General features: G+C 51.1%; 1 protein-coding gene across 8 annotated transcripts in view; it reads right to left on the bottom strand.

The window, feature by feature from the left end:
* The window catches only part of PAX2 (paired box 2), a 93,785-nt gene that overhangs the window by 64,732 nt on the left and 11,553 nt on the right, over positions 1 to 17,500 (bottom strand). For 6 of the 8 annotated variants that reach the window (XM_025396794.1, XM_025396800.1, XM_025396795.1 and 3 more), the window contains 2 exons: positions 14,871 to 15,039; positions 13,893 to 14,090 (listed from right to left, as the gene is read on the bottom strand). In XM_025396794.1, the coding sequence (XP_025252579.1) occupies positions 13,893 to 14,090; positions 14,871 to 15,039 (367 nt within the window). The remainder of the gene's footprint in view (positions 1 to 13,892; positions 14,091 to 14,870; positions 15,040 to 17,500) is intronic. The other 2 variants (XM_025396796.1, XM_025396799.1) reach the window with 1 other exon arrangement.

Raw genomic sequence — 17,500 nt, 5'->3', positions numbered from 1 at the left:
TTGAGACAGAGTCTCGCGCTGTGTCACCCAGGCTGGAGTGCAGTGGCGCGATCTCGGCTCACTGCAAGCTCCGCCTCTCAGGTTCACGCCATTCTCCTGCCTCAGCCTCCGAGTAGCTGGGACTACAGGCGCCCGCCACCACGCCCGGCTAGTTTTTTTTTGTATTTTTAGTAGAGACGGGGTTTCACCATGTTAGCCAGGATGGTCTCGATCTCCTGACCTCGTGATCCACCCGCCTCGGCCTCCCAAAGTGCTGGGATTACAGGCTTGAGCCACCGCGCCCGGCCATTGCCAACTTTCAATTCCTCAAGCAATAACGGGCTCATCCAAGAGAAGGAGTGTGCAGTTATATGAAGTACACACACACACACACACACACACACACACACACACAAGGGCTGGGCTCTCAAAGTTGACAAAGGGACAATTATCTGACTAATTCTGCTCAATGGTCAGATTACTGAATCATAGAAGGTCTTTTTTTGTGGAAATACACTGAGTGGGTCCTCTTTCTAAATCCATCTGGGCTCACGAGAGACTACGATTCTCACTGGCATTCATGATACACAATTCTGTTCACAGAATATCCTTTTGGCTCTTCAAACTTTTTTACTTAAAAATATTTCAGCCGGGCGCGGTGGCTCACGCCTGTAATCCCAGCACTTTGGGAGGCCGAGGCAGGCGGATTACCTGAGGTCAGGAGTTCAAGACCAGCCTGGCCAAGACGGTAAAACCCTCTCTACTAAAAATACAAAAATCGGCCGGGTGGGGTGGCGGGTGCCTGTGATCCCAGCTACTCGGGAAGCTGAGGCAGAGAATTGCTTGAACCCGGGAGGCAATGGTTGCAGTGAGCCGAGATCACGCCACTGCACTCCAGCCTGGGTGACAGAGCTAGACTCCATCTCAAAAAAAAAAAAAAAAAATTTCAGTGTGTGTGTATACACAAAGCAGAATGCATACACACTGAAACAGACACATAACAAGAAATACAGACTTGATGATTACTACTGCAATAATAATAACTAGCATTTATTGAGCACTTAATACTTGCCAGGTACAATTCTAAGCAGGTTTATGTGGACTCACTCATTTAACCCTCACAAGAACTTATGAGAGACCTACATGATTATCTGCCACATTATATGAGTGAGAAACTGGGGACCAGAGAGGATATGAGATGGACCCAGTACCCTCTAGCCAGTGAGTAGGGAAGCCAGCTTCAAACTCTGGCAGTTTCTCCCCAGAGCCTGCTTTCTAACACTATGCCACATAGCTTTATGTGAATTGCCTGGCACATAGTAGGTGCTTGCTAAGCACGTACTTGCTTCTGAATGGATGAATGAAAAGATAAATGAAGAAAAAGTCACATGTATTAAGAACCTGACAGTCTCCCTTAAAATGGCAAAGTGGACTCCCTTAGAGAAACCAGGCCTAACAGACAGCCTAAGCTTCTGGACAAAGGGACCTGCCCTCCTGGCCCTGACTTTCTTTCGGGGAAGGAAACCTCTCACCAGCTGTGCTCGTTCCAATACTAACGACTCTAACCACCAGATCTCCGCTTGACTTAGAGCCCAGCCCAGCCTCCTTTCAAGCCAGAAATCAGACTCAAACACATCAAAGATGTTTTCTAACCAAAACACTTCGTTTCCTGGAATATTTTTCTCTGAAAACAGGTGTTTCCCAATGTGTTGATTCTGTGCCTGGATGAAAAACTGAGAAATTCAATCAATTATGTGGACATTTCTAAATCGCCAGATCTTTGGCATCATATCGACAACCTTTATAGATGATTGACTAAAGTTTTGGTTTCCATCCAGATGTTTGGGAGTTGCCACAGTCATTAACCTGTTTGTCAGCAAGTGCTCATGCATTTCCAAGAGGCATAAGTGAACACTAAAAAGGAAAAGAATAGCCCAGAATAAAACAGACAAAAGAGGAGAGGGGTAGCAGCTATTTGACAAAACCAGTCAAGCAGGCAGTGTTCTGGGAATGGGTTGCTACCTTGGAGATCCATTAGAAGGTGGATCCAGCTCACAAGAGACTCATGTGTTTAAAGACCTTTAAAAACCTCATACAGCTGTATCCTCGACTACCTACTGACCTGTACCCAATCAGATCCCTGCATGGAGGAACCGATGGATCAATCCTAGAGTCCAGCACAGACAACAGCTTGCCCATGGTGCGACCAGTCCACCCTCTGCATACTGACACTCTCTGGAAGCCTGCGTGCCTGTGCATTTAACATCACTATGTATTGTCAGTCCAAGCTGTGGATTCTGCAAAGCTTGGCATAAAGCCGGTTTGTGACTTTGTACATGTACCCCTATTTGTGATTTAGTGCTCTGTCTTTTATCATTTCTCCTACCTCCATTTCCTTTCCTGCTTGACTTTTTAATGCTATTTACAACTTCCTTATCCAGAAAGCAGCATAGCTATCTTTCAGTGTCTCTAACTGATATATCCAACTAATTTTTCTTATGCAGGTTTTCTCTCCCCTCGATTTAATTTATGTTTTTAGTAAATAGGAACTTTAGATTGTTCCATTCAGTAGCATTTAGGATTACCACTTTTATCAAAGAGATCATGGCACTAAAGGACTCCTTGCAAGGGACATTTGTTTATTCTTATGAGAAACTGGCTCTCCTTATGTGCAAGAAGGCTGCGTGCGTGCAGGCGTGCATGCACAATGTTCTCCTCAGTTTGTGCCTCTATGCTTCACTGCCCCATGTCAATGCCACTTGGCACTGGCAGGAAGAGCCCAGTGAAACCCTAATGTGGACGGCAGCTGACCCTCAAACTGCTGGAGATAAATCCAGGCCCTTGACCCTTCCTGATGGCCACTTAGTTCTTTTTTTTTTTTTTTTTTTTTAATAGAGATGGGCCTCACTATGTTGCCCAATCTGGTCTCAAACTCCTGGGCTCAAGCGATCCTCCTGTCTCAGCCTCCCAAAGTGCTAGGATTATAGGTGTGAGCCATCATGCCGAGCCTGGCAGGGCTGCTTCCTCCAAATTCTCTCTCCCATGTACCCCTTCATCTCATAGCTGCAGAGGAGGCTTGTGGTGATATTCACAATTACGGTTTTGGGGGTTATACTCCTAGAAGTGTGAGCTGGTGGGGAAGGAGGGTGGGAAACCAGAACAATGACTCCCTATATTTCTAGTAATCTATTGCCTTTTTCTCCTTCTCTTCCATTCTTTCCACATCTTCTCCCCATTTACTAACTCTATTTGACCTTGAACTCTGGCCTCTCCCTTCACATGAGAATCTGTCACAAGGGGGACAGCACCTCCAAAGAAGCAGTCACCTGACCTGACAGGCCTGGAGACCAGTAGCCAGAGGGGCCAGACCATCACTCCACTCCTGGAAATAAATCCCATTGTATTTGCATTTTAATTTTCCACATAAACAAAGGCCCAGAGTACTCGCTTGGGCAGCATCACTGGACGAATTTAATTAGAAATGAAAAGTTTATAGGGCCCTCTTTAATGCGATTAATGCTCAGTTAACATTTATCACATTCGGATGCTGGAATCGCCTTTTCTAAGCAGCCACTGGCCATGAAATGAATTTCTCTCAACTTTTTTTGTACCCACCCTGGGAGGTCATCTCCTAAGGGAGTCTGCATGGCCTTCCTGGCTGTCTCCATGGGGCCAGGAGTGACCTGATCTACAGAGCCAAGTTCAGGGGAAATGAGGGTGGGGGAAGAAGAAAAGTACATGTGCTGGGTGGGAGGGCAGAGGGTCGAGAGTGCCGGTGAGCATTGTTTCTAGGAGGAGCTGAAACCTAACCAGGGCTGTACCCTGTGCAGGAGCTAAGTGCTCAGCTCCAAAGACGGGCTAAACGACTTCATAGCCCCCTCCCTAATTAAAAAAAAAAAAAAGATACCACACCTCACCCTGTACAGTCCATTTCTGTGGCCAAAAACTAGGCCTTAGCGGGGCATGTCTGTGTTGATCACATCTGGCTCCCACTTCTCTCTTCCCGTCTTCTGCCGTGTCTCTTCTACCCTCCCCTCACTCTCATCTGGAGTCTGCTAGGGTTTCCCTTCCAGGACCATTGCAAATGGGGTAAGGAACCCGAGTCCCAACCCCGGTCATACCTCCTTCTCTCTGGCTCCCCCAGACTCCAGACAGTCACAGTCGGAAGGCTGCCTGCCCTAGTGTCAGCTCCTCGGGGAAGCAGCGGGGAGTGGGGAACATGAAACCTCCATTGGTTCCTAGAGGAAAGATGGCCTTCCTTATCTTATCAGATTCTCCTCACTCTTTAATTAGAGTCTTCTGAGATTGGCCCCCTAACCCAAACCAGCTAACCTGAGGAACGAAGAGGAGGAGAAAGAGGAAGAAAAGTAAGGTACTGGGGGAAGCGAGTGTGGTATCCACTCTGCAAATGATAAAATGAGGTAACTATCTTGATCTTTGTCTCTGCCTAAACACATGCTCCCTTTGAGGACGTCAGCAGACACACACGAAACAACTGCTTCCAGTTCTCCTAGTGCGATACTACATGCACCCTCCACCCTGGCCATCATACACGGCTTGGTTCACTCATCTAGCAGAGCAAATGCACACTGCTCACAAGCGTTCACATCCCCAAACATGTGCATGCACACAGACCAGATGTGTCGGGGTGTTGTGTGTATCTTTCAGGACCCCTGCTCATTGACCCATCAGGATGTCTACTGTCCCTTCAACCATGTACTCTCCAGGGAACATTCACTAGCATCCCAAACAGGCAGTGATAGCAGGGACTTTCATTCTGGGACCAAACAATCCCTTTAGCCGGAAGCCTTCTGAATAGCAAACCACCAATTCCCAGTTTGACAAGACTGACTCCTTTCGAGAGCTCCCTGGGAGCCAGAGCCATTTAGACAGCTTCCCAGGGCATAGAAGGCAGGCTTAGCTAGACACCACCAGCACACATAGTCTTTCCAAAGCAGAGCCGTGCACAGAGGCTCCCAACACATCACTAACTTCTCTTGGGACAACATGCTAAGGCAGGCACCACTGCTTGACCTTCAAAATTAGGATGAAAGCTTCTGGACTAAGGGGCAATATGAGTGTCTCCTTCCTGACCGCCTCCATGTCCAGCAGGCCAGAAGCTGCCTGCAGAATCCTCATGCCTTTCAGCTTCTATCACCTGCCTGCCAGGTATGGGCTGGGCAGTTGGGCTGAGCAAAGACTCCAAGGCCAAGAGGGAGCACCAGGACCAGGGAGAGCAGCCCCCAGGGCTCACTCCCATTTGCTCATGCTCAGGGGCCGCTTTTGTTCTCCCATTCTGTCTGCTCCCCTCTCTCCCAGTCCTCTCCAATCCTTCCTCTCTGATTGCTTGACCCTACTGTGCCTACAGGGTGAACACAGTTGTCCTCCCAGCCTGCTGCCCTGCCTCAGCCCTGCCAGGAGCCATGGGTCCTGTTCCTGGCTTGCTCTGTTTCCAAGTGGCAGCAGAGAGAAATCTGTGGTTCAGGAAGGACTGAGGGCAGGCAGAGGAGGAAGTCCAGAGCAACTCGGCCAAAGGCTCTGGGTGGAGACAGCTCTAGAATCTGGAACCCCCAGCAGGCAGGGGCCTCCCTCCCTCCCTTTTGGCTGCTCTACAACTCTCCCTCTCCAGCCTGCCAGGGACCAGGCTGGAGCCACTGCTGCCCTGCCTCACAGCCTGCCGAGAGGAGCTACAGCCAGGCCGTGTGGCAGACTCACGAGGTTCCCTCTCAGAAAGGGCTGCATAACTCCAGCCAGGCCGCTTTCCCCCCCATGCCATTTCCTTTGCTCCACACTCTTCTCAGAAACCAGCTCACCTTCCTCTTCCCCTTTCTCCTTCATCACCTCTGGGCCTCTCCTCAGGGCCCATCAGCCTGTACTACCAGCTGCCTGGAGCTTGGGCTTCCTCCCACCAACCCCAAGACCTTGCAGGGCTACCGAAGGTCCCAGCTTGGATGAGCAGATCTAAGCTCCCCTTGCAGGCTCTGCAGTGCCACATTCTGTTCAGCCATGTGCTCCAATCCCGAACAACCCTGTCCAGCCCAAGGCAGCGCCCTTCCACCTCTCAGCTTCATCGCTGCCTGCCTTATTCTCCCAGTCCTCATCCTCACTTTCTGCCCCTCCCTACCCATACCCCACCTCTCCTCCTTTGGCTATAGAGAGTCATAATCTCTCCTCCATTCCCTTCCCCAGGAGCTTCTGGACCAAGGGACCCAGCAAATGTCCCAGCCCCTTCCATTTGCACGGATGTTACTGCCCTGGTCTAAGGCAGAGAGATAAGCCCATCCAGTCAGGTCCACCAAAGGCTGCTGAATGCTGGCCACTGGACGGAATCAGGCCCAAAGATGTGTTTTATTCGGTCAGCACAGAGTTTTTAAAAATCCGGTCTTCCTACATCACTGCCTGTAGGCTGGGCCCATGTGCTCCAGCTGTTTGTCCAGTTCTCGACACTTTTCATCTTATATTCTGGAACCTCTCTCCACTGGTGCCCAGGAGTCATTTGTGCTCATGATTCCTGGAACCATCCCATCTCCATCATTGCTTTCGGCAAACCCCAGTCTGGACTTCTGTGCACTGCTTTCCTTTCCCCAACATCCCTACAATAAACCTGAACTTTTCTAGAATAGAATGGCACCTGACTCACTCCTCCTGCCCTGCTCTCTTTCTCTCTCTTTCCTTCTCTCTTGGAAGACACAGAATCTGTTCTCATTATATTGTCTCTCAGAAAGCAAAAGAAAGGGCTTCATTCCTCCCATGGTTGTCGCGGATGTGCCGTGAGGGGACCCTGGCTCTACAGCCTTGTCTGTCTACTCTTTCCTGCACACTTCCTCTCTTACCTGAGAGTTCTCAGCCTACAAGAGGCTGCTCCCTCTCCTGTAGGGCCAGACCATTCTTCCTTAGCTTCCTATACCCTCAACAGCTCCCCTGTGCCCAGCCCTCCTCAGGAGGTCTGAGGCGGCTGCCTCTGACATCATGTCTCACCTACACCCCAAGCCTTCTGCAGTGGCCAGCTCTGCATTTCTCACAAACAGTAAGCCTCTTCCCTATGCTCCTTGCACCTGGATTACTGAGGAAAGACTTGCAGGCTGGCCCTGGTGTGAGCTCTGCCCGCCGTTGTGTCCCAGTGCTGCTGCCATGCCTCCTACGGCGGGACCACAGCTCTGGAGAAGGGTTGTGCTGGGAAGAGCACCTTCTTGGCTGCTTATGCAGTTGGTCCCTAACTAATCCTGCCAACAAGGCTGGGACCCAAGTGTCAAAGTGAGGATGGACAGCTGGTTGCACAGCTCTTCATCACAAAGGTGGCATCACTGTAGCAAAGCCCCTCTTATCGGGGGTTAACTGGACTACAGAGTGTTACAATGCAAATAACTGAAGAAAAATGAGGCTCCAATTTGCCTAGATTATGAAATGAGGAATCTTCAGCCTAGCCTTATTGCTGCTGCCACCTCGCCCAGTGGCCTAATGACTGCTTGCCAATTACAAGGTGTCCAGTACAAGTACAAGGTGTCCAGCCTTGCCTGTGACTGCAGGTCATGTCCTGTGAGTCTTCCTCCCTTTTCTCCTCTTGGCCTCAGAGCCTTTTCACTTAAAAGCAGACTTAGGTAGGCACCCACAAACACACACAAATCCACACACACAGAAGATACCAACTTCTACACTGCAAACCATCATGAATATCTTCAAGCCATGCCTTGCTAGCCCCAAAACAAATAGCCTGTTCCACAAGAGAAAACCATCTCAACCTAGTAGTTCAGTGGTAGACAGAAAAGCCAAACGTGATTTAATTTTTCAGCTGTCTAATATTTCAGCTGCTATTGGGCAGCAGCTGCTACTTGCTATTTGGGCATTGGTTGTGAGACTCTATTTCCTACTCCTCAGTTTCAGGAGCCCTTTCCCCTTCTCTAGACTCACCTGCATGGCTGGGGAGCTGCAGTGGGCACAGCTGCACCTGAAGCTGCTTCCCCTGCAAGAATCTAAGCTCTGGACACCTGGCTTGGAGGGGTGGGGGAAGTGTAAGAAGAAACAGCAGGGATGCAGAGAATTGGTAGGTCGGATGAGCACCCTTTATACCACATTCTTTTAAAGAACAGGAAGTGAAAAAGAAATTCTTTTCAGCGTACAGATGCTCCTTAACTTACAATAAGGCAATGGCTCGATAATATTGTGCATTGAAAATATTGTGCATTGAAAATGCATTGAATACATCTGATCTATGGAACATCATAGGTCAGCCCAGCCTACCTTAAACATGCTCAAAACATTTACAGTTGGCCAAACTCATCTAACACAAAGACTATTTTATACCAAAGTGTTGGATATCTCATGCAATTTATTGAATACTGTACTGAAAGTGAAAAACAGAATGGTTGTTTGGTTACTTGAAGTATGATTTCTACTGAATGCACATCACTTTTACACCATCGTTTTCCTCTCAATATAAAAACTCCAATTCCAGGTAGACACAAGGAGGGGGCTGAAGATAGACCTGAGTATTAAGAGGCAACCTGCAGAGTAGCTATTGTTGGACACCTAAGAAGCTGGGAGCGGACAATAGGGCTCCTTCATCAGTCCTACTAAGAAGACTGGGAAGCAGGACCTCTATCCCATGTGGGATCATAGGAAAACCCCTTTTCAGAGAGGGTGTTAGTGGGTGGGAAGTGTGATTAATCTTCCACACCAGTTACTATTATTGTTCCTCTTTCTGTAGAAGCTATAACATTCTAGTCTGCAAGCACATACCATCATGCATAGTCACACTATCCCATGTGCACCAGAACAAGTCCATTTCCCAAATGCTGCCTAAAACACATGTTCCCTACCACCTCAACTTCCAACATTGCCTCTCATTCCCTGGGTCTATGTTGCACAATACTCCCCATCTAATACCAACATGCATATGAAGCTATTGCTCTCCCCTGCCACATCCCCACTCCCTCCCTAATCTCCCCTACTCCAGGCACCCCTGTTTCCCTTCTCTAAGGTCTGCTCCTGTTTGGCCCCATCTCCACTTGCTAATTCCCCCTGTGGCCCCCTCTATTGAACTGTTGTGTTGTCCATTTCCCTGTGACAAGGGCTCTGGTTACAGAGTTATTGATTGGTTTTCATGCAGACAGATGGGCCCTTCCTGGGCTCCCATCGAAATCCCTGGCTGTATGGGCTGATTGTTGCCTCTCAGGGTGTAGGATTGCACTGGAGACCACCCTCCATGCAGCCTCCTTTGCCCAGGCCATGAACGGTAATAAATGGAGGCAGCCTGAGCGATAATAAAAGCAATTGAGTAGGTTACCTGTGCAGACACAAGATTTATGCCGCTTCATATTTGATGTGATTGTTTTATTGAGTTCTCAGAACAGTTGGGACACTATTTATTTATTTATTTTGGGTTTTCCCTCTCCTCTCTTTTCTTCTTTGCATCACCTTGTGAAATGCACCTGGAGCTGTTGTCAGGCCCAATGCCTCCTGTCTGCCTCTTCTCAAGAGCCGCCAGCTGAGGTAGGAAGGCAGGGCGACCAGCCATTGCTATCACCAGAAACCCCTTTTGTAGCTTGAACACCCACAGAACCAGCCAACGGGGAGACAGTCAGACCAACAGGACTGAGGGCCAGGAAGCCCAGGCTAAAACAACTACAAAAACAAAAAGAGGCTTTTCAGGAGGACAACTCTAGCTCATTTTAGGGAATGAGAATTTCAACCATCACGCCTGTTTCAAATGTTATTCTGATGATGGGCAACCTCACAGTAGGGGACTGTCTCCAGGAAAAGACAGGTAAGCAAGGCTTCTCCGACAGAAACTGGTGCATTGGTCTGCTATTTGTGGGCCCAATCTGCTAGGTTCAGGCCACAGAAGGCGAGTTCCCTGTCCTTGTTTCTCCCATTCTTGTGTGGATAGAAGTCTTTTTCTTAACTCTCCAACTTGTCCTGTCTGTTTGCCACGAGACCAACAGCCCTAACCACCAAACAGCTGCAAAGGTATGGAGATGCGGCGGGCAGTACCGCCCTCTGGCCCAGCTTCATGCCAAGCCAGGTCCAAGAGTTGAATAGGCAATGTTCTGGAACCTGAGTTTCAGAGAGGGAGAAACAGACTCTAGCCCTGAACATATCTTCAACATTCCCTGGGCTAGGATGAATGGCTCCCAGATTATTTGGAAAGGTCTCTGAAGGAACAATTGGTAGACCATTGTCACCCCACTGCCTGACCCAAGGGGAACAATGACCTGAGAATGACAGAAGAGGGACACCCAAATGACACAGGATGGAATTCCTTAACACAGCCCTAGGTTGCCATTGTTAGAATGAATGTGCTCACCTAGAGCCTAACAGGCTAAGAGAGAGTGTGGATAGTGGGAGATCCGTGAGAAGATGATTCTGGCAGGGTCCACTCCAAAGATCTAGGGGCACAGAGTGTCCTGACTCCAAAGAGTGTTAGGCAAGCTAAAAAAGTTAGAAGGTGACACCCTTATTGTCGGCTTTTCCCAAAAGAGCACCCTCAGGGGATCGTCAGTAACCCTAGACTCTGTTTGGGGTCTGTGCCTGTTCTTTCAAAGGAGCTGTATTCTCTGCCCAGAGTAACAGCCAAACCAGAAGACTTTGGCATATAATCAGGAAAATCCCTCCTGCTTAGACAACTGCTCAGCGATGTAACTAGGTGACTTTTTCCTTTTTCAGTAGCATGGATCTCCCTCCACCTCTCCCCTCTACAGGCCATTTCCCACACCAGGTTTCAATCTAAAGTCCCCTGTTTATAAACACCCGCCCTTTACAGCAGCGGTGTACAAACCAAAGAACTGGCAACTCCATGTTCAGCCATCAGTAACCCAATATTTAGAAAGATTCAGATAAATTCCACGTGCTAAGGAGCCCAGTCAAGCCTTGGGATTTTTGACGGTGGTCTGTGGGAGTGGGGAGGCATTCCTGACCCAGTCCTCTGGTACAGAGAGGCATTTCTGAGGATTTGCTAGGGGAAAATACAGGCTGGATGGCCACGCCTTTATCGCAACAGGATCAGAGAATGCCAAAACCATTTTTAAAGAGTGAAAAAGCAATTTAGTTTATAACCATAACAGCATATTTCAAGTGCGGCGACAGCATCTGTTTTGGGGAGGAGAAGTTGAAAAACCTTTGGCTCAGGTGGGTGAGCATGTGTGGACTTCTTTTCTTGCCAATCACCAGCTCATGCACAACCTTACTCATAACTGTTATAAAGCACCCAACACAAGTGGGCAGGTCACAACCAACAAAGCTCTAAACTCAAGAACCACCCATTCCCCGGTGCACCATACTTTCTGCACACAGGAAAATCTCCAAGCTCTTCCTACAGTGAGTGAGAATTCTCAGAACTGATAAAAGGCAAAGTTTCTGATATAACCAGCAGAAACATCCTGTTTTTATCAGGTTTTTGGGTGAAACAACACATCTCAGATAAACCTTCCCTCTTCAGAGCAAAGCACCTACAGGGATGAAGATGACAGCATGGTTCCCGAGGTGGATTTCTCCAGCCCCAACTCAGCAGCACACTGGGAAATCCCCAGAATTCTTTCCAAAATATGAACCATGAGAAGATTCGGGTCTAGAGCAAAATTGAGAATAGTTTGCCTGCTCCTTATAGACAAAGCCAGCCGTGAAGCCTAACTGCGGACCCAGGGTGGGCTGCCCATGTGGTTAGTGGCTTACCTGTTCCTCTCCTCCTACTCCCTCTCCATCTCCAGCAACACCTGCCCACAGATGGCTATTTCTCCACACCCAAAGGAAGCCTGTGTGCCCCTCAGGTGACAGGGCTCTGTGCTGGGTGGGTTCTACAGCTGTCACAGCTGTCAAGCTGAGGCTACTCTTTCCCTACCCTCATCTCACTGGTGGCTCACTTGTCTACTTTGTCCTAATTCTGGTGGGTGCACCTCAAGACCTCTGGAGCTTGATCCTGGGGTCACCTGGCCCTTGCTCTCCATGGCTTTTCAGGATGGAAGCATTTCCAAACTTACGCCTAAGCCAGCTTCCAAAATCATCTCAGCCAATGAGGAGTGCATGTTGTCGGGGGCAGTGGCAGGGGGTGTTGGACAGGGTCACCACACCTGACTTGTTGTGCCACTCCTCTGCCCCATTCAAGAGAAACAAATTACCTAAATCCTACATGACTCGGGTTTCTCCAAGGGCTTGCAAATTCTATTACTGACAACAAGCATTTCTCTTAAATGTTCTGCAGAAGACTACTACCCAGTCCCAGCAACACTGCACACAGTAGGACCACTCTTGGCCCTTGGCTGTTCTTCTCTTGAGATCTCAGTTCCAACTCACTCCCAGGACCAGCAGTCAGCCAAGAGACTGAGTCTCTACATGGCTCATAAAACATTGCTTTGTCCCCTTCCCCTCCCGAAGTGCCACTCTTGCCTCAGTCCAAAGCTACCCCAGCCTCCTCTCCTGGCTTTTAAAGCAAAGGGCTTATTCCTCTCCCAAACCACCCAGCGTCTTTCTCCAGCTCCTTTGGAAGGTATCTGAATGTCAAATTGCTACGCTTTCAATACCTGGCTGAGCCAGGCCCAGGGAGCTGGAGGGTTTTTGGAGGGTGTATAATTAGCTGATCAGTATTATGTTACCCTGTTCATATCTGAATAACCATTTTAATACAGATGGCACACACTGGGATAATTTCTGGGGTCGCCTCGCAGTACATTACAGCATGAGTGTGGCAGAGGGAATCTTCTTTAGCCAAGGTACATTCTACCAGCTAATTTTACCTGCTGTTTTCAGGATGATTTGGGATAATTCCATATCATTTGCAAAATATTTTTAAAATCCTTGATATGTGATGCCAATTTCAGAATAAGGCACCATCAGAGTTATTAGTTGTCCTGATAATGAGCTTATGAAGAATGCAAAAAATAACAAAGTTATGAAATGCTTAGCCCTCTTTTCATTTTGGGGTGTCTTAATATGGGGGGCCAAGGCTGTCTGGGACTTCCTTCTGACTGGTGTGTGACTTGTGCAGGGACTCTGTGAACAACTGTCTGTTTGTACAGTTCTGCGATCTTGAAACCAGCCCAATGCTGCTTGTATGTTCTGTAGCTACCACAGATAGGCATATTGGCACACTGGCTAGTGTGGACTTGAATGGAGTGTGCACATGTGTTCTCCCCGAGAGCACGCTGGAGGGGTTTGGAGACCAGGAGACCTAAATATCCTATACATCAAGCTGACTCAGCCCTGTGGTGTCCTCATGTGTGTGAGCCTGTCATCAGTGCAAAGACAGTCTGGAGACAGGCACCATAGGTGGTTGAGGGTACCACCCAAGGTTCAGTCTTAGAGTCTGGAGTTCTCCCTCCCTGCTTGGCACCCCCTTCTTGTCCAGCTCCTCTACTCCCTGCCAGTTGCTGGCTGGTGGTTGGCATTTGTTCTGCAAGCCCGGATCCCAGTGCTTATAGGCCGGAAATTTGTGTGGAGCTGGCTAGCAAGACCAGGCTCCTGGGAGGTGAGCTTTGTGGGAACTGGCAGGGAGGGTGGAGGAACCAGGACAAGCGGCTGCCCCTGGGGAAGGAGCAGCCTTTAGAAAGGGCAGTCTGTTTGGCGGGATGAATAGACACTGGTCATTTTAAAGGCTCTGGCTGCAGGCTGTGATTGTCTCTAGATCCCAAGGCTGGATGCTTGTAATCTTGGAGTCTTAATTACCACAAACACTTGGATTCATTTCCAGGACGCCTGCGGGAGAAGCCTGGCAGGGAATACCCAGCCCCGAACTGCAGACAGCCCTGTCTGTCTGTCTATCTCTCTGCCTCACAGGTCCCCTTTCCCTGACGGAAGGATTTCCGGCTGGCAGCAGGGAGAAAGGGCAGAGGCTGGACAAAGAGCACAGACTGGGTGTGGGACACCCCTGCAGGCAGGAGCCAGGAACTGGAGTCCAGCCCTGAAAACCCGGGTGCCTTGCTCACCTGTTGATGGAAGAGACGCTGGGCACTGTGTCATTGTCACAGATGCCCTCGGCCAGGAGCCGGTCTCGGATCTCCCAGGCGAACATAGTCGGGTTCTGTCGTTTGTATTCAGCAATCTTGTCCACCACTTTGGGCGTCGCCACTTTGGGCTTGGAGCCACCGATCACACCTGGCTTGATGCTGCCGGTCTCGTAGTACCTGCGCCGGGAAAGCCGGCGGGGTCAGCCAGAAGTGGACGGTGGCGGGTCAGCGGGCTGCGGGTTCCAGAGCTGCTGAGCCACTCTCCCGCCCGCCGAGGCAGCGGAGTGGAGGGAAAAGGCCCAGTGTGACTGAGCTGACTTCCTGAGGGTGCTTAGCTAGGACGAGGAGTGCCGCGGAGTAGGAGGACAAGGGGTACCATCCCTCCGGAGAGACGGCCACACCAGGGGCTGGGTGCGCACCAGCACGAATAGGCACCCGTGGGCGTGAAAGCCCAGCCTTTCATTTGGGAAGAGCAAAAGGAACAGCGCTGCAAGGTCTCCGGAAGGCCAGGGCTGAGGCACCACCTCGAGCCCTTCCCTACTGGGCACAGAGCATCTATGGGAACCAGGACCCTCCTTCTGCCTCCCAAATGCTGCTTTTTCTCCTCTCGGGGACCCATTTTCATCCCCACCCCATTCCTCTAATGTCCCGCACCCAACGTCTGCCTTAACTCCATTAAGAAAGTCATCCTTCCCTTTCTGAAGCCGGAAACCAGGGACCTTGTCACCAGGGACCAAGGGCAGGGCAGGCACTGGGTGACACTGCTCCACCCTCGCTCCTGGGTCTTCGGCCACCATCTGAATACTCTCTCCAAAAGGAGCACCTCTCCAGACCCCTTTGGGGATCTCCCTCTCCGGCTTGGCGGGCTGAACTTTTGGCTAAGTCCTCCAGCCGGAGGCCCACGGCTGGCCGGGGAAGTAGGCAAGGCGTCTCACGGGACAGCTGCGAAGCCCTCACCTGCCCAGGATTTTGCTGACACAGCCGTGGCTGACCCGCAGCTGCCGGGAGATGTCACAGGGCCGCACACCCTGGTGGGCCAGCTCCACGATGCGCTGCCTCACCACGTCGGGTAGGGGCCGGCCGTTCACAAACACCCCCCCGAGCTGGTTCACACCCCCGTGCCCTGCTGGGGAGAGACAAGAAAAAAACACAACACCCCACACACAGCAGGGACCAGCCATTAGTCAGGGTCCGCGGCCCGGGATGGGCGAAGGAAGCAGGCAGGGCGGAAGGGCATGTTCCCGAACTTCAGAAGAAAGGTGGTGGACCCCCACGACCACGCGGAGGAGTGGGGACTGGAACCCGCCCGGCCCTAGAGACGCGGAAGCGCGGACGCTGGGCGGAAAACTGGGGGGCTGGGCAAGAGGGCGACTCAGGCCGTGCGACGACGCAAGGTAGAAAGCGAAGGGGGGACTGGAGAGAAACCAGATGACAGAAAAGAGGGGAGAGGGGAGAAAATGCCAAAGGGGAATTCATGCCAGGGGAAAGCGTAAGAAAGACAGGAGAGGAAGGGCCAGGCAGAGGACTGGACTAGTGCGAAGCAGCATCCCGCCTGCGCCGCAGGCAACCAGGGAGCTGTCCGCACGTGCGAGGCTTGGAGGCGGACGATTTGGGGGCGTCGGGGCTCGGCTGACTGTTCATCCGAGCTCCAAGCACAGACAGGGGATAAGTGCCTGACACACACACACACACCTTTGCTCTCTGCCTCTTCCCTAAAAAGTATTAAATTGTAATCGGAATTTTTCTGCCTCTTTTCCTGTGTTGTTTGTTTTTGGTGGGAATTTTTTCTAATGTTATTTATCTGTAGGGGGACCGTATCTCTCTTTCACCTCCTTAGTATCTAAAGTGGAGCAAGGAAGGCGGATGAGGCAGGCACCCGGGGTCTGCTGCGCTCAGTGACAGGGAGGCGGCCGACAGCGGCTCCAGGCAGCAGGCAGAGAATGCCGGCTGCTTGGGCTCGCTTGCCTGCCGTACCGCGCAGAGCTTGGTTGGGGCCCACCGTCTCGCCCAGGTAGCACGGCATAGGCCGCGCCGGCGGGTTAATAACTATCGGGGCGCACTGTATAGCCGGTCCAAACCCGACTCGCGTCCCTTTGACCCCTCAGACCTCGGCAGCCTCCCAGGAAACCGAGCGGCTCGGGCTTTGCTCTCCGGGCAAAGAGAAGGGCACGGGGTTTCCAACCCGCTTCCAGCGCGGGCTCCCGATCTCGTAGCCGAGGTGGCCACTGGGTACTAGGCCTGAGGGTGCTTCCTCGTGCCCCATTCTCCCTGGCCTACAGCAGTCTAGAAATCCTGCACCCAGAGCGATCAACCCGCAGCTGCAGTTACTGAGCAATCCAAGCGCAAAGACTTCTAGAGGCCGAGTCGGGTCGGCCCAGGCTGGCAACCTGCAGCCCCTGCTCCGCTAGCCTCACGCGAGTTTCGGAGAAAGCGGGGACATCTGTGCCCCCCTCATTTCCCTCCCGTCCCTTTCTCAGGTGGGGGGTACCTAGAGCAAGCTCGGGTGAAACCCTGGGGAAAGGCCTCTGATTGGGCTGCTGGGAGAGACTGGCACCTCTTCTTTTACCCCCGTGCCCACCCCGTTAATCTCCCTATCTCTAGCCCCACTCCTCACGCCTCCCCTCCCTCCAAACCCCGACCATCAATAATTTAGGCCCCGGGAGAACTCGCGTTACCGGTATGAAAAGGCGGCAGCTGCGGGCAGATTAAAGATGAATAATTCAGCCTCCCCGGGCTCAGGGCCCGGCCCCTCAGCCCCAATCTAAGGGGTGGGGATGGGAAGGGGACACCAGAGTCCAGGGCTGGGGGACTGCCGCGAGCCGGCGCTGAGTCGGGCCTGGAATGCGCCACTGCCGCCGGCACCGACTCTGGCCGCGGTGTCTCACCAGCCAGTCCACCGGCCGGCGGGCCCGCGCTGCGGCTCTCTCCCTCCGACCACCTTCTGCTTGGCCGGTGCAGAAACCCTTGGGTTTCAAAGTGGCTCCCCGCGGGCAGCCAGGACTCGGCGGATCCCCGGCGGAATCCGCAAAAAAGGAGGACGAGAGCTGTGGCAGCGGGCCGAGAGGCAGGCCGGCTGGGCGAAGACTGCGTGTGGACCCGGTTCCACTCCTCCCGAAAAGGACCGAGGCTTTCCGGCCGGCTCTCCGAGACCCGCAGCGGCCTGATGCCCTCGGCGCGGCTTTCCTGCGCTTGGAAATTACTTAGGAAAATATATTTTATCCCAGGAGTATTTTTAAACGGCCCCCGCCCCCCCAACGCTAAATATATGCTTAGCGAAAAACACAGCTCTCCCTCCTTGGCTCTCTTGTCCTAAACACAGGTCCAAGCCAGGTCTAAAGTTTCCTTGTGAAAAGTTACAAATTATCCTTAATTATTAATCTGCAGATAGGGAGGAGTTTCTATTTAGAATTTTATCTTTCAAAAAAAAAAAAAAAGCCTGCAAAAAAAAAAATCTCAGAATAGTTTTTCAAGCTACAGACATGGTATAAATTAAATTCAAATTTTATTAAAATAATTCCCTCTTTTCTTTATTTTTTTCTCCCCTTCTCCCTTTTCTTCTGTAACATCATTTCAACTTTCTTTCTTTA

This window comes from Theropithecus gelada, chromosome 9 (assembly GCF_003255815.1).
Source record: "Theropithecus gelada isolate Dixy chromosome 9, Tgel_1.0, whole genome shotgun sequence".
NCBI classification, from domain to species: Eukaryota; Metazoa; Chordata; class Mammalia; order Primates; family Cercopithecidae; genus Theropithecus; species Theropithecus gelada.
This window is presented reverse-complemented; position numbering and strand designations above follow the sequence as displayed.